Raw genomic sequence first — 22,495 nt, forward strand, 5'->3', positions numbered from 1 at the left:
ATTTCTGCGTTTCCTCACCTCCCTCTTCTATCCTTTCTCCCACCTTTTGCCCCTTCCCCCCCCCCCCCGCTCTCGCTGAGCTCCCTTTATATCCCGTGTGTGTCTGTCAACAACACAGAGCTTCTTCTAATTAGGAGGCTTTAATGCAATGTCCTCAGCATAATGAGGATGTGGGCTGAAAGGAGTCACGGAAATTCCAAGAATTATAATAATTATGAGGGTCACAGTGAAGTTATTAGGCAAAATCTAAGACCATGCATGTGGCAGCTGCGGCTCGGGAGGTGGAGCGGGTCGTCTAACTGATCAGGGTGGTCGGTGGTTTGATACCCGGCTCCTCTGAATGTCAAAGTGTCCTTGGGCAAGACGATTAACCGCAAATGGCCTTCAATTATTTGCCTTCAGTGTGTCAGTGTGTGTATCAGTGAAATGACGCATGTACAAAAAAACTGTGTGAATGGTTGGATGTCACCTTTAGTCTCAAGCAATATCTGTGGTTGGTAAGATTGAAAAACCATTCAAGTTTTAGATTTTTAAATATCTGCCTGCAGGTAACATCAACTTGTTCTTATTGGACAGGGCTGGAGGAAGTATTCAAGTTCTTTACTTAAGTAAAAGAAGAATAACTGTCTTGCATTGAAAACAGCAGTTTTCAGTAAAAGCAATAGAAAACGACAGCCTATACATTACATCATTACAATATTGTGACAAGTGTTGTAGTTTTCAGGGGTTAAAGTGACCAGAACAATCCAGAACGGCGTCACGGCGCCTTCAATTAACAAGTAAATAAATGTGATCGGCACTTTCATACATAATAATGTGGGCTGGTGAGCCATCAAAAAATCCATTAGACTTTTACCGACCCTGTCAGTGTCTTTACTGTCCCCCTCTGATTAGGTGCGAGGCTGAGAGTGTGCTGCATACACGCTCCCGGGACGACGCCCGCTGACGTATGTAATCAACCCTCACGACCCCCAAAACCCACCAGCACCACCACTGCACCGCTACAACTGATCCAAGGGTCCCCCCCTCCAACTGACAAATCCTAACCCTCATTAATATGTAAGACACATTTAATCATTGCAGTTTGTTAGGTGAATCTAATTTGGAGCTTTTATTAATGTACTGTTAGCCTGTTTATTAATTATCGATTAGTCTGATTATCTTTGAAATTAATCAACTGACTTTGGGTTGTGAAACCCCATCAGTTACCCAGATTATTACAGCAGCTAATTCTTATACTTGAGAAAGAGATAAAGTAGTGGTACCTTAAGTTAGAACTTGAATACTCTCCACCCGTTTTTAGATTATTTTCCATGCCTCACAAATCAGTCAGTGTCATAAAGCGGTCAGCCACCTTGATCCTCCTTGGGCAGAATCTTAAGTTGCCCTTAAGGGAGCTCTCTGTGATGAACTGTTGATCAAGTGATTAAATAATTCATTGATTTCCATTAATCAGTGGGTGACGGAGAGGTCGGGTCTGTCCCAGTGATCTAATTTATTAATGGAAATCCATTGGAATCCATTCACCGATGCAAAAACATAAAGGGGCCATTTGTCAGAGGGAAGTAATAAAACACATCACGCTGTTCATTCCTTGATCAGTTGATGTCACCGAGGCTTTAGACTGCATCACTGAAGGTTGAGCAGGGGGAGAACTGTCCGAAGCGAATGATCCCTCTGCCTGTCCAAAGATGATTGGTGTACTCTGTGGAGTGCACTGTGCCAGAGAGAGTGCTGTGATAGCCATCCAGCATGCACACGCACACACACACACACACACACACACAAATCATACAGCTGCCAAACAAATCTCCTCGGATAAGCTGGCAGCACATACAGTAAATGTCACCAGGCTGCAGCAACACACATCCAATCTATATCATCCACATGCACCATCAACCTTTATACATCTCACACACACACACACACACACACACACACACACACACACACACACACACACACACACACACACACACACACACACACACACACACACACACACACACACACACACACACACACACACACACGGACCGATCCCTCCCTATTAAACACACAACATACACAGTGTGGTGCGTCGACATCTGTGGGGGCTGCCTGTCAGTCGGAGCGCTCTCTTCAGACAGAGGCTCTTTGTGAGATTAAAGGCTAAAGTGATCTCTGACACGCAACAGGAGCCCTCAGAGCACCCGGCAGACTGCAGCGTAGCCAAGATGATGAAAAAAATAAATAAATAAGAAAATAAGAGGGAAGAAAGTCCCCGACCGCTGTTACATTCATCGGACTCACTATCCATCAAAGATCCAAAAAGACAGATGGTTATGATAGGAAATTTATGGCGGTGACCAAATGGAAGAGACAATAAAGCCATCCGAGGAAGCTGAGCGTGGCAGAGGATGATGGAAGAGGCAGGGCGGTGGGGGCGAGGGGGGGGGGGGACCACATGTTGGGCTTATGACACAGAAACAATGACTAATCACTGAGCATCAGAAACACAATGACACGAAAATAACTAAGAATAAATTAGAGCGATGTGAGAGGAAAGGTGATAGATGAACTCATGAAAAGCTGCGTATCATTTACTCTGTCGACGTCTGTGGTGCAGGAGGAAACCGTTTCATTGGGACCTCCAGCACTAACATTAAATACGTCTTTTTTCCAAATACAAAACCCTCCTATCAACACTGCTGTCTAATCCCCCTGCTGAGTAAGAATGATGAGATAATTCCCACCTCAACCTGCAAACAGTATAAACTGCGTGGGGCTTTCTTCTTAGGGCGAATGGTCACAGAGGTGTTGATGAGCTGGTGGATGGACGAAAGGGATATTGTAGTATTTTATATTACTATGGCCAACCACAGAAACTGAGGAATTGCTTGGCTTGAGGAGGTTCTTCTATTATTTAAAGCGAAAAAGCTTGGGTGGATGAAAGAACCCAGCCGCCAACAATAAATAACGAAAAATAAGCAGATGAAAAAAACAGAAAAAAAATGTCCCTTTCGCTTACTGATGCAACCGAGATACATGAATATAATAATTCAGGTAAAGATTTATAGTCTTCATGCATCTTACATTGACAACAAGTGTGTTGTTGTTGAGATAAAAATGGCATCAACATCTGGTTGTTTATGAGAAGAGCGGCAAAACCAGTTTAGTAAAAAACATATTAAAGTGACAATAAACGTGTTTATCTACATCAAGGCTGTAAGTGTGAGTAACCCTCCGTTCTTTCTCCTCCATGGTCACCACTTCAGTTCTGATGTGCTTTCCTTCTCTTCACAAAGGAAGTAGCTCAGAGCTGCTCTGATTGGTTTGAGCAAATACCTCCATCTCTGTGCGTTTTTCTCTTACTCCTGTGGGTCTATATACAGTCTATTCTCCTCTCACACAAACACACTTGCTCTCTATGGTTGTGAAGACACTCATTCACACGATGCCTTTCTTAGACCCTAACCATCACAAATATATGCCTTACCTCCAACCCTAACATAAAACTAGTCTTGATCCTGAAGCAGCCCTCTGAAGTTGTGGCGATCAGCAAAAATGTCCCAATAACAAATTTGTCCTTGCAACCATAGAATGACACACACACACACACACACACACACACACACACACACACACACACACACACACACACACACACACACACACACACACACACACACACACACACACACACACACACACACACAGTAAACAAAATGAATATTACGATCAGGTGAACAAAGTTATCGTCCATGTAGGGTTTTATCTGAATTTGTCTGTGATAAATATTTACAGATAAATTCACATACAGTGTGTCACACATGCAGAGGCACACACGCACTCACACACATGCACAGCATTTCTTCACACTTGTTGAAAAGAGTAAAAGTGGATGTATACTCACAGTCCCCGGAGCCGGAGCCAAATCTTTTCAATCTGTTCCGGCTGGAGGTACTTCAGGGATGTGCTTTCAAACTCCTCGATCTCTTTGGTGGGAGACTCCATGTCAGAGACTCTCAGAGTTCCGGATGTGCCAACAAGAGATCAACAAAAAAAAAAAAAAAAAGTTTAATCCCTCCTAAGTGAGAGCGGTGAGGAAGACGCAACAAGCAGAGCGAGGTTGCGATGATGTGCTGGAACCCAGGATTTTTCTTCAATCACATTTGCACCCAAAGCTGCGACAGAACGGCCGTCATCCTTTCCTTTTTCTCTCTCTTTTTCCCCCCCTCTCTTGTTTATGTGTGAGAGAGTGTGTGACTGAAAGTCAGTAACAGTGCAGGGGCAGCGCACAAGTAGCTGTGACAGTCGTGAAACAGCCCAACTGCACCTCTTTCCACTCTCCCTCTCTCTCCCTCCCTCCCTCCCTCACTCTCTCTCTCTCTCACTCGTTCACTTCTCTCCTGTGTGAGGACAGGGGTCCTGGAGCCGTGCCATGCTCTCCCAGCAACGACGGGATGCAGACGGCAGGGCAGCGCAATCCTGGATTAACGCTCACTGCCGAGCCTCTCCGCACAAGAGGGAGGGAGGAGAAACACCAGCAGTCAAAGAGAGGGAGGAGTCTGGCTGATAATGAGAAACCATGTTCTGTGTCATCCACTGGAAGGAAAAAAAATATATAAAAGCAGAGGGAGGGAGGACGGCGAGCGGGGACGGAGAGGAACAGGACGGAGAGGACGAGACCTTTAGGTGGAGAAATGACGAAGGTGTGAGTGCTCCAGCTACTGAAAAACCTTTCTGGATCTCTTCCTGTGAGACATGACACAGCTTCTTGTCCTCTTTTCCTCACTTCACATACATTTGTGTGAAAGGTGAATGACACGGAACAAACACAGACGTCATCAAAGGTGAAAAGGTGACAATGTGACAATGTCCTCGTCTCACAAAATGCAGATCGTACATTTGCTGTGAAACATTAAGTCTCACTGCAAGGAGGATTAAATAGAGCAGAGAGGGCATCGACACTGATTTGTCCGAGATTACGCTGATCCATCGTATTCAGGACCGTCAACCCCCCCCTCAAATAAAAGCATTGCAACACACACACACTACTATTCTATCTGTTTTATTATAAACACACACACGGCTCACAGCAGCATCCAAATATCGTGGGGTTGTCCTCTAGATTTTTACAACCAAGAATGTCCTTCCTGCTTCATTTGGTCAGATAACTTGGCAGCAGGCCAGTTGGGAGATTAAGACCCTTTTATGAGCTATATAAACCATCACTACTCGCCAGGTCCTGCATATATTATGTGTTATACTCCTTCCATACTAAAAGCTCAATCAGCGACTCTAACAGTAGGAGCTTAGTATTCATTCGTCTTGTTCTCAATAAATTGTATAATAAACATGTTAATGCTGAGAGGCCAGCTGCCTGGGGGGTGCATTCAACATATCTGGTTCCTTGTCAGCCTGAAAAATATTGTATTACTACTGCCTGTTTGGAAAGGGCTGTTTGCTGGTGGCACATTTCTTTCTGAAACTGCAAAGAAGATGTTCACCTGCAATGTTGATCGTGATTCATGAGTCCCAGCCGCCGCCGCTACAGAACCAGGGTCGCCTTTTTATTCAAAGTTTATTGACAGTGAACACATCGCTCTTCCAATTCACACTAAATTCGACACTGCACTCCCTTGGGCCCTAAACAGTAAAGTGTGAAGGTGATAACATGAACAGTTCTTGGGGCATGTGGTCCACAGACAGACAGGCAGAGATTTAAGGAATTAGTAGATACAAGATGTAATGTATGCAATCATATGAAACTTCTTCTACTGCTTGTTCTTCTTCTTCGTCGGTCCCCCGCTCACTGAAGGTCTAAACCCCTGAGGAAACACTGCTCGCTCCTCACTGACTGCCAGTCCAAAAGTTGCAGGGATGACTCAGCCTGGTGCCTCTCCCCTTTTCCCTGAGCCCCCTACCATACACTCGGGCCTTTCAATTACTTGATGCAGGATGCAGGGATAATGCCAGGGCACCACCTCAAAGAGGCTCCTGCTTTCATCTACTGAGATGGGGCCACCGTACAGAGGGAGGAGAAAGGTTTGCCTGAGTGCCATGACGCCTGCTGATGTTCTCTTCAAAGGCGCACTTATCTGTGTCTCTTTCGCCTTTTTTTTTTTTTTTTTCCCGTCTATGCCTTTCAGTTTCTTTTCTCTTTCTGGCTGCTTTCTTCCATCCACTCTTCATCAATGTGTCAGTGTTATTTCTCTCTCGCTCTCTCTCTCTCTTTTGTGGAGGTATGCTGGCCCGCAGGGCAGAGCTGACAGGTCAACTCGAGGGGAAGCCACGAGAGTAACTTCACATTTTCACTGCTTGCTGTTCACAGGTTTACACCCCTGGGACCTGATGCACCCTGTCATCTGTATGTGTAAGTGTGTCACCGAACAAGGTCGAGCCTGGTGAGAAAGTTTCTGTCAAAAACACGGCAAGGAGCAGGAAGGTCAATGTGAATGTTTACCCAGGAAAAGGAAAAAGCAAAGTAAGAAGCAGTAGTTTACAGTAGCTGCGTTTACCTGGATACATGCAAGTCATCACCACGTGAGCCTGGAAGTTACTTTCCAGAAAATATCTTCACCAAACCTGCCTGAATTCAAGTGTGTCTGCATCAAGGGACTGAAATCACTGAGCTATGATGACACTGTCCAAATTAGACATAAAAGGGCTTCTTAACATCCAATGCCAAAACTTTTATGGGTTAAGGAAAAACATTGGTCAAGGCAAATAAACAATGGTTTATTTATTGTTTAAGTGTCAGTATCCTTAACTGAGGAATCTGCCAGATTGTTGAACAATGTCCGAAACCCCAGATCTGTTCCAGCTTCAGAACTAATGACCATCTTACGATTTTTTTGTACATTTCACAAACTTCCAATCCTACATTCACATTTATAACCATCATCTTATTTTTGCCCCGGCCCGTTTGTTCGTTTTTTCAGCAGCAATACTGAAAGGATTTCCACAAAACTTGGAAGGACGGGATATGGGAAAAGAAAGAACGCATACAATTTTGGCCCAACTCTGAACAAGGTGGTGGATCCAGGAATTATATTTCATTTTTTACAAATGTCACAGGAAATAATTCATGGATCTTCATGAAAAGAAATATCTATGTATGTGTGTTGGTGTTCAACTGTGGGGCCTGGGGTGGAGGAATGTATACGAATGTATTCTAGTGCTAGTTCTAGTTTCATGCATTGATTGGAGGTTAGAAAGTAGGCTCCATTTGTCTCTCACTAGCTTTTCTTTCCATTCACTTGTTTTGCTCGTTTCTATGATGACTGGCTTCTCACGTCGTGAACCTCCGACGCCAGGAGCAGAAACACAATAAACAAAGCTTAGAAAACAATTTGTTTCAAGAACGCTTGGTCAAGGTTGAAGAAAAACAATAAGCAGGAAAGCAGAAACAGTAAGTGCAAGGACAGGATCTGACAGGATGCCCACTCTGGTTTCTTTCCTGCGTAATATTCTCTGCAGCCGTTCACCACCCAGACCTCCTCACCCTCACTGCTCTGCCTCACAACATCAAGGCCACATTTCTTCCTGTACTGATTGCCAACATTGTATGAATATTGTGAGGAATCGTGGCTACTGGGCTGAATCATCACTACCTTTGACAAACAAAAGGTCCCTATCCTGAAGTTTGTATTTGTCCGGCAACTCAATAAAAGATGTTTGATTAGAAAAAGAAGATTGAGTATGATTCTAAAGTCTTAAACAGAAAATATTTATAACATCCCACATTCACTTGATGCCTGAAATAGCAGGAACAAGAATGTAGCTTGTGCAGAGTGATGTGGCCTCCAGCTTTTGTACCAAAGAAATCTCGGATTATTTTAATTACATTGCCGGCTGATGAATGAAACACCTTGCGGGGAAAAGGCCCAACTGAGAGGACACAATTACAACCATGCAGGGAATGCGATGAAATATTAGGAATACACTGCAGTCTTTTACTTGTCGCTCATTTACAAATTGTATGCCGTACAGAATCTGAGTGGAAAACAGAGTAATTAGCAGTCTGAAGGGTCCAAACACAGCAAATACATTCATCACTGTAGTCACATGGTAACACTCGCATATCAAACGTGGAGATGAAAACATGGAAGAATGTGAATAAAGGCTTTGCTTTTTGAGTGATTAAAAAACTGAATGAGATATACACATTTTATTCAGTTTCAAGACAGATGAACCAGTAAAAGAGCCAAAAACATGTTCGTACACATAATAATCAAAATACGTGCCCGATTAATTAATATCACAACAACTGCTCACATAAAAAGACCTAATGAATCAAGTCCGATGAAAATGACTCGTTCGCATGACTATGACGGAGGGACCCGCTGGAAATTACGCGCTGCTGAGGTATTCTTGCCACTGAGCTCGGGCTCCCTCAAAGCTCACACATCGAAATCAAGACATTAAGAGCGCCGGCCATTTGGAGGTACATGAAAAATTCAGATCTCATTTAAATTTCCTGGCGGTTCGATAAGGATATCTATGCATCAAAATAGCAATCGCCTCAGCGGTAATGACCACATTTTGCTGAAGATCATCTATCATAAAATACGATTCCCCATCTATACTTAATTTCTCCCTTTGTATTGGATGTACTGGAGATGGAAGGATGGGTGGGAGAAATTGAGGGCATGCGGCCATCAAGCTATATTTATTTGGAGAATGATGGAGGTGGAAAAATACCCCAGAGGAGAAAGTTCCTATTACTTCATCCCAAAGAGAGATTCCCATAGGTCAAATGTGATGCATGCAGCCGCTGAACTGAGGGTGACAATCAGGCTCGAGTAGAATAGAGGCAATTTAAACAAGGCCTTCTCTTATAGCCCTGTGGTTATAAAAGGTCTAAACTGTCACTGTAGCTAATATAATGATTGTTTTTGACACTGAAGTATGTTGCACGTAAAGCAAGCCTGTAGTAGATTGTTAAACACTATGTAGCAAGTTTTACGACAATTAATCTATGTATAATATATCAAGTTTTCACCAATTCAATGAAAATCTCAACAACCTCCTCATTTGGCTCAACACTTTGTAAGATGATCATCGAGATGATTGCCTGACATCTAATCTAGCACCACCTACAGGTCAGACGTCCGGCTTCTGCACATGTGAGCTTGTAGCTCAAAGCAACCAAAACCATAACAGTCTTAGTCTTATTGATCTGACTGCAACCCTACAACATTTTAAAACTTCATGGCCAATATGTTATCACACAAAAAACTATTTAAACTACCACTGATTCAGCTGACACTGGTCATCATTAGCATCTCTTCGTAGCCATGTCACAATATTAACTCCAACTTTTAGATCTGCTTCAGTCACTTTGACTAATTACTGCAATGTCCTCACTCACCCCTGGTTTACCTCGACTGGTTACCAGCCACACTCCACAGGTGGAGTTCAGTAGGTTGTGCGAGCTTAGTAACTGAGAAGTCTATAAAAAGAACGGATCACCCAAACAAAAAGCAGCTTACAGGTATAAACAGCTCTCGAGTCGGGTGTTGCACTAATTTTTCACAGTAACTCACATGGCTCAAACTGACAAACAGCGCAACTAATTAATGCCGCGGAGACAAAATACTGCTGCTGACCACCACCTCCACATCCCCTCCAACCAACAATAAGATGTGTGTGCAAAGCCTACAAGGAAAGGACTCTTCACATCATGGGTGTACAAAGAAACCCAACGTGTTTCTGTTGATCTATTTTCTTCAAACAAAAACCAAAGAGTTATTTTTTCTTATTGACAAGTTGTAGGCAGATGGGGGATGAACAAAAACAAACATATCGATCGAAGCAAAGGTCAAAGGCTTTATACAATTTTTATATAACACCAAACTGTATTTGTTTCCTATTGTTGAGAACGCTCTTGTTGATTTATACTGGTTCATAGTGGATCTATGAATACATGGCATCGTGAGGCGAACAGCAGCATTGCAGCTCTTCAGAACTGTAAGGTTACACTTCAGTCATTTTAATGAATAGCTCCGCCATTAGCCCATGTGCCTCCGTGAGCCAGTGTCACACCCGGCAGCGGAGCCTCATTAGCCGACTAGTGAAGCTAGTGATGGAGGTTGTTGCGGCACAAGGGATGGCAGTGGGGGTCTGTGAACCTGCGGCTGCAGCCAAAGGAGGGGTCACGCTCCAAAACTGCCGGCTGCCACGGAGGAGACAGCCGCCTTAATCAGCTGCAAAGTTCACAGCGGCACACTGCATCCAATTAACCAGTGAATAAATCACACTGCTGACCACGGAGGAGCTGTATGTGCGACTGCCCGTTTGAATATCTCTCTATCTGATGATTCAGATGTTTCCCGTCTATTTGTGTAATTGTTTTGGATGGTACTGTTTAAATCTCTGTCTGAGAAAACAAATTCCAAATGTTAAAAACATTAGGTCAAGGAATACACACAGGACTTCTCATAAAGGTGCTTTTAAGCCCATCTAGTTTGTACATATGGGGCAAAACATAATTTCCACTGTGTTCCAAGCTAGGAACCTTGGATCACATCCTCAGCTGCTGCACAAAGACACTTGGAAAGGGACAGCACAGAATTGGGTTGTGAAAAACACAGCTTCCAAACAAGCCATCGCCTTTGGTAGGGTTGAGGAAAAGCCAAAACCCACCAAAAGATCATCTGCAAATCAAGGGTGAGTGATTGGCAGCTGTTGGTTGACCTTGACCAGTCCACTTAACCACAGTGCAGCCACAGCCATGAATCCACTGAGTCCACTAAACAAGCTGTGGCTGCTGGAGCTGAAAGTCAGGACTGACAGGAAGCTCTCTGGGTACACAGGTCAGCACCTGTCAGCAGACTGGATGGAGAGCAAGGTGTTCCCCAGTGGAGGTTGGATGCAGGAGATTCACAGCCTGTTCGTTGGCCACACATGCAGCAGGGACGACTTCAAGACGAGAAGAGCCACAGAGTCAGGTAAGTAGTTGGACATCTGGACACAAGCTGGGATCTGATCATCCTATAATGTAACAAACTGCCAGCTGTGTGGTGTAGTAGCGGTAGTTTGACTAGAAGTGATGCTACAAGTGGCACATTGTAGGCGTTTGTGGACTTCAGGGAAAACAATTACACAACTCTCTTTATACAACAATACCATTAATAAAATTACTGGTTTCAACGTCTGAATGAATCCACCTCATAGTCCCTTCAAAATACTTACAGCTTCCCTAATGAGAAGACATAACAGCACGACACCGGCCACACAGATGAGTCAGCGTGTTCTTATACACTAATGGCTCCATATTATTTTCTATCCCCGCACTCTGTGACTAAGCGTGCACTTAACTGTGTTTTAACAGCAGCTGAGATCTAAAAACAATTTCACCAATTGTTGTGTATGTGAAGTGTCAAGCACCGTTCAGAGGATCTGAACGTAGACGAGAAAAAAAACAGTCAAGCAGCTTCGAGGGACACGGAAAAAGATACTGAAATTAAATCAAAAACAGCGCTTTTAAAAAGACACATTCAAAAACTCATTTTCACCCTTTTCACCTGGACCTCAGCTGAATTTTACCTTCATTCCACCCCAGTTAACGTCAGGCCCGTATACCTCCTGTCCTTTAACTCTGCCATCACTCTCATCCTGACCCGCTACACATCATGTGATTCCCCCCCTCTCCATTCTCCAATAAAATCTAATTATCATCGCCTGGAGGATAGCAGCCAGCTCTGGCCTCGGAGGTGACACTGTGGTTACATAATTTTATGGATTACTCCGAGTTCCGCAGTCGTTTAATCACTCTGTACCATAATCTTACCATTTGTCATTCAGTTGTAGATCCATACAACTCCGTGTGGATTTGCCCTCTCTTAACCACTGTTGGCCCGTCCGGAGACTTCACCTGACCTTTGTGGGATTTCCCAGACAAAGACGAAGATGGCTCGCCAGGTAAATGTGAGCCATAACTACAATGAGCCATATACGCTCTAACTGTATATCCCCAAGTTCAACAGGGGCAAACCCTATTCCACACGTCAAATTTCTTTAATAAACATAAAACAATTTCTTGTGTTTTACGATTTTTTTCCTCTAATCAAACTGTTTGGGGAACTGAAATGAATCATAACTTGCAGGTCAGTCGACATTAATACAAGTTGTTCAGCCTCAGCCGCAGATTTAGAAGCATTCACCTCATGGTTGGCATTTGTTCCCCGGCTCTCATTCGAGCTGAACGTGTCTTGATAAAAGACACTAACATCAGCCCGTGTCTCTGCGGACAAATGACCTGTTTCCTCTGAGGAAGACGAGGGGGCTTTTAGCTGCCCTGAGCTGCCTTTGTGTTTCTTCCAAATCTGAGCTGTGGTTTTTAAATGAGGGAACAGGCTGTGCCCAGTCAAGTGGAAAATCACTTTCTCTTTGTCACCGTGTGACTCTGGAAAAGAGAAATAATTCCGTGTTCAGAGGGGGGGGGACTATAGCTGAGAACAACTGCACTGTAATTTGATATATCACAGAGAAACACCAGAGGAGAAGCACGCGTTACCGTGAAGTGAAAAAAACTAAACGAGACGAACAAGTCATGATGAGATTCCACAATCTCGTAGGGAGTCTCTGCGAAGGCTTGCAACACAAATATGTTCAAACAAGAATTGAACAAATCAGCTTCCCATAACTCCCTGTCTATTTTGCATACAATCAAAAGGTTGCTATTGCGCACCAGGAGCATTCTTAGCATCCTCTGACAAATGATCATTTCTCGCCACCTGCGGCATTTGTAACAGCCTCCGGAGCCATCAAGGTTAATTGGAATCAGGCGTTAAAAGACGTTCAATATTCTAAAAGTGACAACAAATTATGTTAATGGTGGTTTGAAGTCCTTGTTATCAAGGTGGAATCAATCATGCCCACATCCCTTGAGGTCAGCAGCCGTACATAGCAATTACCACTGTGTGTGTGTGTGTGTGTGTGTGTGTGTGTGTACACTAAATGTCAGACACAGATGATTATCCTCTTCATAGAAAATAAGCAGAGGTTCTAATCTTGCCAACTTAATAAAGTATGCATTAATCAGATTCAAAACATATACACAGTGCAGAATAATACTGCCTTATTGTGTATGTTGCCTCGTTTCCTCCCTGTGTTCTGCTGAAGAGCCTTATCGACAGTATGCAAATTACACCTGTAGGAGATAATGAGCCGGACAAGGCTGTCAATGGCCCGACCCTGGACTCACTCCATGACAATGAACGCATAATAAACCGTAACCATTTGCTTTTCTGTGGTTTTAGCGTCGGCAAACCTGATGGCCGTCTTCTCTGTGGCGTCGGGTTGATCTGCAGCAGGAAGCTCGTCGGCCAGAATCTCTTCAGGACTTCGCGGGTCGTTCAGGGGGGGCTTCTGTTCTTTGCCTTTGATCCCCATCCCCGCGGTGATGGCGTTCCACAAGGCACTCTGGGACTTTGAGCCTGCATACAAAAGAGAAAAACCAAAAGGCAAAGTCTCATTTGTGTTTCAGTCTTTTTGTATAAGGTCATGAATCAAGCTATACTTTGTTGACAACAAAAAATACAATTAAGACAAATTACATACTATTCAGAATCTCACTCGGGGGGAGAAAGAGAATTAAGAGCCTTGATAATCCTGCCCCCTTGTGGATGTATGCTGTCAATACTAGTTTGTCTTGAGAATTAATACAACCACTGCAACGAGTAGACTTTGCCATAGAGGAGGGTTTTTTATCGACCTTCATCAGATCACAACATTTTTACATCCTCCAAGCAGGTTATCTTTTCATCTGCGATTGTTTGTTAGCAGGAATACACAAAAACTAAGAGATGGATTAACTACCAAACTTGGTGAAAGGATGAGGAATGGGTCAGAAAAGAAACCATTATACTTTAAGTTTTTAAATGACTTTTAATGCTGCAAAAGGTCTCAACAGCAAATATCTCATTGACTCACTGCTTAGCTCGAAAAATGTGGAATGATTTGACTTGAATGAGTTTAGTGAGGTGGCAAATAATGAAGTGTAACAGATATAGAATGAGACTCACGTGAAAAACTGGCCTGTGGTCTGGTGGAGCTCTCTGCGTCTTCATTTGCCACTGGAGGAAGAAAAAGACGGGGGAGAATCAAGTGATGTCAGAAAATGTGAAAAAATGTGGTTTTCAACAATTTTCGATCCATCTTATGTTTTTGAATTTGTTTGTTACCCATATTCCGTCTTAATATCGCAAATGCTAGATTATGTTTGTGGTATCTGGGGGAAAAAGAAATAGCCAGACAGCCACATTTTCCTCCACATCTTAGTCACATGCATAATCCCACATCGTAATGTGACCCTCCATATGCTGCCCTCACTGGCCTTACCATTTATTTCCTCTCATATATACACGTTTCTTCGGCATGTCTGTTTTTATGTCTTCTCATTTCTCAATAATAGAGGAGGTGAACCTTGTGCGGAGTCACTGACTCTTCCATTAAACCACAGAATTGCCTCAAAGTGCGATGTAAGCCATCGTGAAAGTACTATAATTGTTGCTGTCACTTCAGAGACCGGTGCCCTGAAGGAACCTCTGCCCACTTAACACAGCACTCGGCGAGTAGAGTTCACAGAAAACTGCTGTGAGGGGGGGGGGGGGGGGCAACTCATTGACGGTGAACCTGAGAGGAGGGACGTTCAATCTAACAGCATAATGACAGAGTCTGAAAATAACAGGTGAGGGGATGAGGGGAGCAGCATCTCTGACTGAACTGCTTGTTGAACGTGTAACTGAGCCGCAGCTTCAGGAGACTACGTTGATTTACTGCTGTCGGCTGAGAGGAAGACAAACACACACCAGATTACTGACACTGCACAAAGTCTCTGTTCTGATACAGTGAAACTATGGTCAGAGTAACATTTTTAAAGCTTACTTTGCATATACATATATACATACATACATACATACATACATACATACATACACACACATATTGCACTGTGCCCCAGGTTCTGGTTTTTATACTGCACTTGATTAAACAGTCTCAGGGATGCGGATTGTGTTGGTCTGTATTTTTTTTGTACTTCTCTTTTATGTATTTTTACTTCTCTGTAATTTCTACTATCAGTCAATGCTTTTATTTCTTTTTTTACTTGTGCTCCGCAAGTTGAATGTTGAAGCCAATGAGTTAGAGCCTCAAAATGCATTTTCCTAATTGGCCACTAGATGCTGACTCCAATTTTCACAGTGGAAAGTCAGGAGAAATGATGCCACATAACCATGGATGGATTGTGAGAAAAGCCCCTTAATGGTCGTTTTGAGTCTCTTTGTGGTTGTTTTGCCTCTTTTTGGGATAGTTCTTTTTGGGAGATGTGCATAAAACTGTTGTTTATCCATGTCAACACTTTACAACAATACGAAACAACACCACAGAAAAAAACAGGAAACTGTACAAATGTGTACCTTACAATAGACATTGTTATAAAAGAAGGAATTATTCTGAGGTAAATTGTTTAAAAGGAGGTGTAATGATTCTTCAGACCTCAGTTTTTTGTTTCCTGGTTCAGTTCAAGCCATTTTACATATATATATATATATATATATATATATAAATAATTTTGTATTAATAACCACACAGGGTTTAATTCTCCTTAGATTATGGAAGAGCTCATATCATCATTAAAAAAAGGACAGGACAATAAGCACAGTATTTAAAGAGCATGTTCATCATGATTGTTGGGGTTTAAACTGAGGCCTGAGCTTTTACTACACGAGTGATCACTGGATCATGATTGGACCAAAGTAGTCAGGTGATACGTCCAGTTTCAAGAAAATAGGAGAAAGGCAGAATATATACAAAATGTTTAGCTTCCCCTAGCTTTAAATAGAATGAGGAGTGGTGGCAGCCATCTTGAGACTGTACAGAGACTTGGTTCATTACCTGCGGCTGAGGTTGTGAATAAAAGTCATTTCTCTGTTGTTTACTTCTTCCTGGTTTCTTAGTTGTTGTTAATTGTGCAAAATAACTGCGTAAATCCTTATTTTTTTTGCGTTGACAAACTCGACCTCTATGATCTTCTACGCACGCAGGTGACAGCTGAGCGCTTGATTGCTTGACCCATCACCAACGTGTTATTGCCCCCTAGTGGTGTGGCATACTAATACCTCCCCCCAAAGTAACCTGAGTCAGTTTTAGAATCAGCTCTATTTACCATGTGTATGTGTATATATCACATCACATAACACAACATATGGTGAATCCGGGTAATCCGGGACACTGGGTAATGTTCTAACAAAGTGACCCGTCCCAGATTATCAAATTTAGGCAGAATTTTCTTTTTTGGCGTTAAGAACACTAAAACCTGTGCCATGTCTCCTCTGAGTATCTCCATTGTTTCTTCTGGTGTGGTTACAAAACTCTAATCTAAAGGATTACATCAAGGTATAATATGTTGATCTAATGTTTCAAACAGATGCAGATTTTCTTTTTTTTTAGTCCCAGATTACCCAAATTCACCACCGAAATGAAACCCCACCCATACTGGCTCCAACAGCTTCTTTTCAGTAATGACGGTGAATTATTATTTCGGGGTTCAGGTAATTGACTGGAGGAACCCACACCTCCATCCCAGTACATGAAGGTGACTTTGTGAAAAGGAAGTCATTCCACAGCGTTAATATGCAGGTAAAGACAGAGCCGGCTATTGTCCACCAGTCAAAAGCTTCATTTTGCAATTTTCTGGACAGTTTGGGGATTAGTGAAATATTGTGAGGATTAATAATATTTTAGACAAAAGATTTAGTGTTGCAATGTATAATTGCTGGAGCAGTGATGGTAGTACTGTAAATGCTGCTGTACTACATCTGCTGCTGTTTTACTGCTATTTTACACATCCTGTTTATGAACATTACATTTAATTTTGCACTATTCGGGTTGCCACTACTCATATCACTCTATCTACCCTGTGATTGCACACTATGTTGTGTGCTTATATGCCACTTGACTGCTTAATATGCTGTGTACTTATATGTTGAAAAGGTTACTTATATATTCAGTGCTTGTATGTGTACTTTTAACCACGGATTAGGTAGAAACTGCATTTCCGTCCTGTCCACATGGCAGGATTGACAATAAAGTTGACTTTGACTAATTAGCAATCAGGGGTCGCTGCCCCTGCTGAGGACCCAGACCTGGCCCACAGTGGGACTGAATCCAGAATATAGATGAACATCTGCAGACTCGAGGCTTAGCTCCGCAGCCTGTGGAGTTTCAGGACCATCCTGGAAAAGTCATTTGATCTGTGATGACCCTGAGAGCAAAGAAAAATACCCCCCCCCCCCCCCCCCCCCCCCCCATCCTGTCGATCTGTGAAAAGAAAAAGATGTTTCCCACAAAATCACACTATTCTTTGGGTTTTCTTTGTTCTTGGAAATGATGTGTTTACTTTACACAACATCATCAACATGTTTACTCATCGGGGCTCCTACAGTTTGTCCTTTGGTACATATTTATAGTTTTCTCTGTGTCTGTTGTTGTTCCTTTTGCCTTTTCCATTTGTGTTTATGAATGAAGCTTTAGAGGAAGTGCAGGAGCTGAAAACACTGACCTTCAAGTACAAACATTTTCCTTTCTGCAGTCACTCATTTATATACTGTCTCTCACAATGAGCAAGTTATTGTGTTAAATTCGGCCGTGGAGGTGGGCGGACCCTCCTCCTCCTCACGATGATGCCACGCTCTGCTCGAGGACACTGGCGTTTGTGGGATAAACGGAGATAAGAGGCTTCAGGACGTAGCCTTACCCACTCACTGCATGATTGTAGCACTCACTGCTCCCTGACAGAGGATGTAGACCCAACATCATCTTTCTGTGATTAATACAAGCAATAATGTTTGATTTAGGCTCATAACAACAATCCTGCATGTACAGTAAATTAAAGCATCAATAACTGTTGAAAGATGAACACGTTTCAACACGTTCCATCTCCCCTGCCCCAAAGGGATTCTGGGAGGCCAGAATGACAGACAGGTAATGAAATACATTTTACAAATGTCTCACTTTCTGTTTTATGACAAAATCCATCTTTTTCCTTTTCCGTAAATTGTAATAATAATGTGGATGACTCGTCTTAAACTCGGGGGTCATACATGTTTGGATTTAAGCTGAGAAAATCGTTGTTCACATCTCTAAAGAAGATGGGTTTATTTTATTTAGTTAACCCTTATCTTACCTCTCGTGGTCAAACAGTGAGGGTAAACAAGGTCAACGGGCCTCTGCTACTCCCAGTACCTGAGGACTGATCCAATCAACTACACATACAACAGTCCTGCGGCTACACAAGTGTCTTTCTAGTTTGAGATATGCTTTTGTTTTGGGATTTTATCTTCATTTGCCGCCAATTGGTTTCAGAACATATTTTAGCATAACCTCACACTACTTTATCATTTTGAAAGCATGTAAATGTCAACAGGTTGCACTCCACTTGTGCAGCTGTTACCTTGGTGATAACACATGTCAGTGTTACTTTTCCACAACAACATCACGCCAACATGTAGGATATGTCTATATTGTGAATACATATTCATTAATATGTTTTGCTCCACTGGAGTGAAATAAGAAGCTCTGCTCCTCCTCTCACAGAGCAAATTGTTTTATGAACGCTCAACTGACAGTTGGTTGTTGATGTTCACAGAGTGGGAGCTTCAATAAAAGCCTTGCTCAGATCCAGCATCCAAACATTTGAATCCTCAAACAAACGAGACAGAAAGTGAGAGTTAACGTTATAAAGATAGAGATTAAAATAACTAAGTAAATGGTCAAAGGTTTCATTCAGCCTTACTTACGTCGCAGTTATAGAAATTGGAATTATATATATATATATATATTCTATTTGTTTAAGATCTTCAATCCTGACTTTAGAATGAAGAAGATTTTTAGGGGAGAATAAAGGATGCTGTGTATTTTTACACATATTTCTGGATTTTACAAAGACTTGTTGAAGAATATTTAGTAAAAAATTGCGAATCGAGGGGGTGTACAATGAGATCAATTAGGAAATGCAATGTACAAAAGAGCTTGTCAGTAACTACAACTGTTGTTTTCAATTGAGACGTGCTCTGTTTAAAATGAGCTCAGACATAAACTAAAGAATAGTCATCTCTTATGCAGATTTTTGTGACAGAAAAAAAAAAACTAAAAGATTAAACAAAATGTCTTTTAAGAGTAAAAGATGTAATGAAAATCTAAAAGAAAACACAACAACATGACATGTCTACACAAAGACCTTGTCCCCCTCTGAGCTGAAAAGTCAAAGCCTTGTAACATCAACACAAACACGACAGAGCTAACGAGCATTACACACCACAAAACGCCTCGGCTGGAATCCCAGCAGAGGCTGCCAGCTGCAGTCGAAGCTCCCTGTTTAATAAAGGAGCGAGCACAAGGTGTCCAGCCAGGCAATGAAGTACCAGTGCTTAGGAGCCACGCTTCAGAGGAGGTGATTGGCAAAACCCAGTGCGGACAGAAACCTTAGCCTACTGAGCAATTGATTGTGACAATTGTAGGTTACCATGACAACTGCCATACTTGTGGGTACTACAAAGGCTCTGAGATAGGCCACATGTGACCGAGGCAGTTTTTTTGCAGGCAACAGGATGTGTCTGTGCAGGCGGAAAAAATCCAAAATCTATTTTCTGTAGGGTCATAAAATCTTTTAGGGCTGCTCTGTGCTTTTAAAAAGACACATGGAATTTAATGTGGCCGTCGCTCTTCCTGTTTTTGTGTCCTGAACCCGAAACTTTCCCTCTTTTTATCACCACATCCATATCATCCAGATAAGTTAAAGAGCGCCACGTGTGTCAGGTGATGCAATAACAACATCACTGAGCTCACAGTTTAAACTCTGGTGAAATGCATGTATCCTAAAGCAAGTTGGCTCTGACTAAACCAATATAGAGAAGTTATGTTGGGCTGTTTTAAGTTTTACAAATATTTTCATTATTATATTCAAGATAAATATACAAATGTAAATTCTTGCACACTTTGAAATATTTATTCTTATTTTTTGCAATTCAAGATGAGAAAAATCACTCTGCAACCATCCAAATTTAAGCATCTCCATTTGTTAATTTTTTTGCTGTTTTCTTGTAGTGACTTTACCCGTAAACACAACATCTCCTAATTACATTATTATATTATAATCAGCTTATTTCCAGTCTCCTCCAGTCTCCTGAGGGAAACGTCTGGATCTTTAGCAGCTAAACTCTCATCTATCTTCACAATCTCCCCATGTTATGTTCACTGCAGTCGGGAAATGCTGCGTGGGTATTTTCGGAGCCTGGTTGCTGAAAAAGCAGCTGCCTACTACATCTGAAAAAGAATAGGTCAATAAGAGCAGCATCAGGGAACCAAAACAGTGAAGTGGTGGGCTGCAAAACAAACACAACGAGCAGAAAGAGGCTAAAACACTCTGTAGGTGAGGTGAGGTTCTCAAGTGGATGAGTTCAACACTGGTCATCTGGCCTACTTTTAACATAAAGATGTAGAAGTAGAGCTTTAACGAAATCCACAAAATATATTCAAAAGATATAAGACTAAAATGTCACTCAGGAGAGCACACACCTCCATTTAAAGTTTAAATTTAAATAAGCTGCACACAATTTCCCACACTAATAGATTTCAGCTCCCTAAATATGTAAATGTTTTCCCCCATCAAGATCCATGAATTAATCTCTGAGAAATCAATGATCTCGCAAAGTTAAAGTGAGTAAAGTAAGTGACTTGTGGCTCCGCCCCCTGATCCGGACCCGCACAAAAATCTATTGACACCAATTTACTTTCCATCAACTTCAGTATTGATCCGTCCCATAGTTTAAGTGCAACCTTGCTTAAAAACAAACATAACATCCATGGTGGCCGTAATAAACAGTAACTGTTGCTAAATTGCTGCATCTTCATCGCAAACATAATTCAAAGGTTAATATAACTGAAATGTTACACTTTTAAAAAAGGAAACTAGAACAGGGTGAGGTAAAAAGTGCAGCAACTGTTTTCTTCCTTGGATCTGCAAATGCATGTCACAGTATTATACATACATATATAGTATACAGTATATTGTCTTAACACTGTTAAAAGTATATGTTTTCAGAGCTTTAGGGTAAAAGGTTTAGGAAACTTTTCACTTTGGACTTTACTCTATCACACATTTTGTCTATTATCACAACTTGTCCACTGGTTCTGTGTGGACACAACAAAGCTGTGGAACAAGTTGTAGTGAACTGAGGACACAGTAACTCTAATGTCGGCTGCACACGACATCTGCACATTGATCTATTTTCAACTGTGTTTTCACACTCGCTCCCATTGGTTCTCACAAGAGCCAGACAAAAAATGCAAAAGGGGAAAAACAAGGCAAGAGGCACATAAGTTCATCACAACTCCGGTTGTCAAGACAATGGAATGAACTCCGGGGTGACGTCAGGTGCACGGAGCCTTAGTCTGAAGCCTCCTTGTTTCCATGGTGTAGTTGCATTACAGGGGCAAGCATCAAACTTCAGTAGAATGGACTAATGTGTTTCGAGTTGTGCAGAGGCTGAAATGTGAGGTTGTTAGCGATGTGTTGCTGTTAAATGTCCGCTGCACTGCTTCACACACACACACACGCGCATCATTTTCACACATCCAGCTCTCATGCAAACACACTTCACCTCACCTCACGCTCTGCCTGTACCCTACCCCCGGTTCTTTCTTACTATGGTGATGTTGAAGCCATCGATGCTGAAGGTGGCACTCCGACCCTTTCTAAATCGATGCGTTCTTGGACTTCGCTTCCATCTCTTTTGGCACCCTCGTGCTTCTTTAACCTGGTTTGGACGCCTCTTACCAGTTGCTGTGTCTTGTCTGAGTTTCCTATGGGGAACTCTCCTCCTCGTGGGGAGAAAAGAAAAAAAAAAATGTAGTCCTCCGACTCTAGTCAGTGCTGAGCGCTGGGAGGGAACTGTCAGACTCACCACTTCTCGTTACAGACACCGAGCTGGAGAATTTCTCTCAGGTCCTTCTTCTCCAGCCCCCCCCCCCCCCCCCCCCCCCCGCCCCACACCCCCCCTCCGGCCCCCCCCCCCCCCCCCCCCCTTGTCCTTGTTGTAGATATCTTTTCCCTCCCTCTCTCCGTTTCTCACACCTCAACAAGCTAATTTCAAGGAGCTTATGGCTCTTGATTTGTTTTTCTTGCCTCGATCTCCCTCCACCCCTCCCACCCCGCTCTCTCTTCTCGTCCCTCTTCCCCCAAGAGGTACAGTAGGTGTGTGTGGTGGGTGGTGGTGGTGGTGTTGGTTGGGAGGGGAGGACATCTCTAAAGCCCTCTCAAATGAACGTGACTCCTCCTACTGTCAAGAATTTATAGCAAAAGTACTGGAGGCTCCGACTCGGTGTGACACAGGCCTATTGTGGTCTATTCTGGTTTTGCACACAGGCGCTGGAACGTACAGAAACAATCTCTGAAACCATGCATGCGTGGCTGCAGGATCGCTGAGAGGACAGAAAAACAGTGGAA

At 42.6% G+C, this 22,495-nt stretch overlaps 1 protein-coding gene across 10 annotated transcripts in view; it reads right to left on the reverse strand.

Moving 5' to 3' along the window:
- Nucleotides 1–22,495, reverse strand: part of pde1cb (phosphodiesterase 1C, calmodulin-dependent b) — a 79,909-nt gene that overhangs the window by 48,072 nt on the left and 9,342 nt on the right. For 5 of the 10 annotated variants that reach the window (XM_034613700.1, XM_034613698.1, XM_034613696.1 and 2 more), the window contains exons 2-3: nt 14,016–14,066; nt 13,262–13,427 (exon numbers count right to left, since the gene is read on the reverse strand). In XM_034613700.1, coding sequence (XP_034469591.1) covers nt 13,262–13,427; nt 14,016–14,066 — 217 coding nt within the window. Of the gene's footprint in view, nt 1–3,895; nt 5,486–13,261; nt 13,428–14,015; nt 14,069–15,885; nt 16,081–21,696; nt 22,030–22,495 lie in introns of those variants that run through there. The other 5 variants (XM_034613701.1, XM_034613704.1, XM_034613705.1 and 2 more) reach the window with 5 other exon arrangements.

This window comes from Hippoglossus hippoglossus, chromosome 17 (genome assembly GCF_009819705.1).
Source record: "Hippoglossus hippoglossus isolate fHipHip1 chromosome 17, fHipHip1.pri, whole genome shotgun sequence".
NCBI lineage: Eukaryota > Metazoa > Chordata > Actinopteri > Pleuronectiformes > Pleuronectidae > Hippoglossus > Hippoglossus hippoglossus.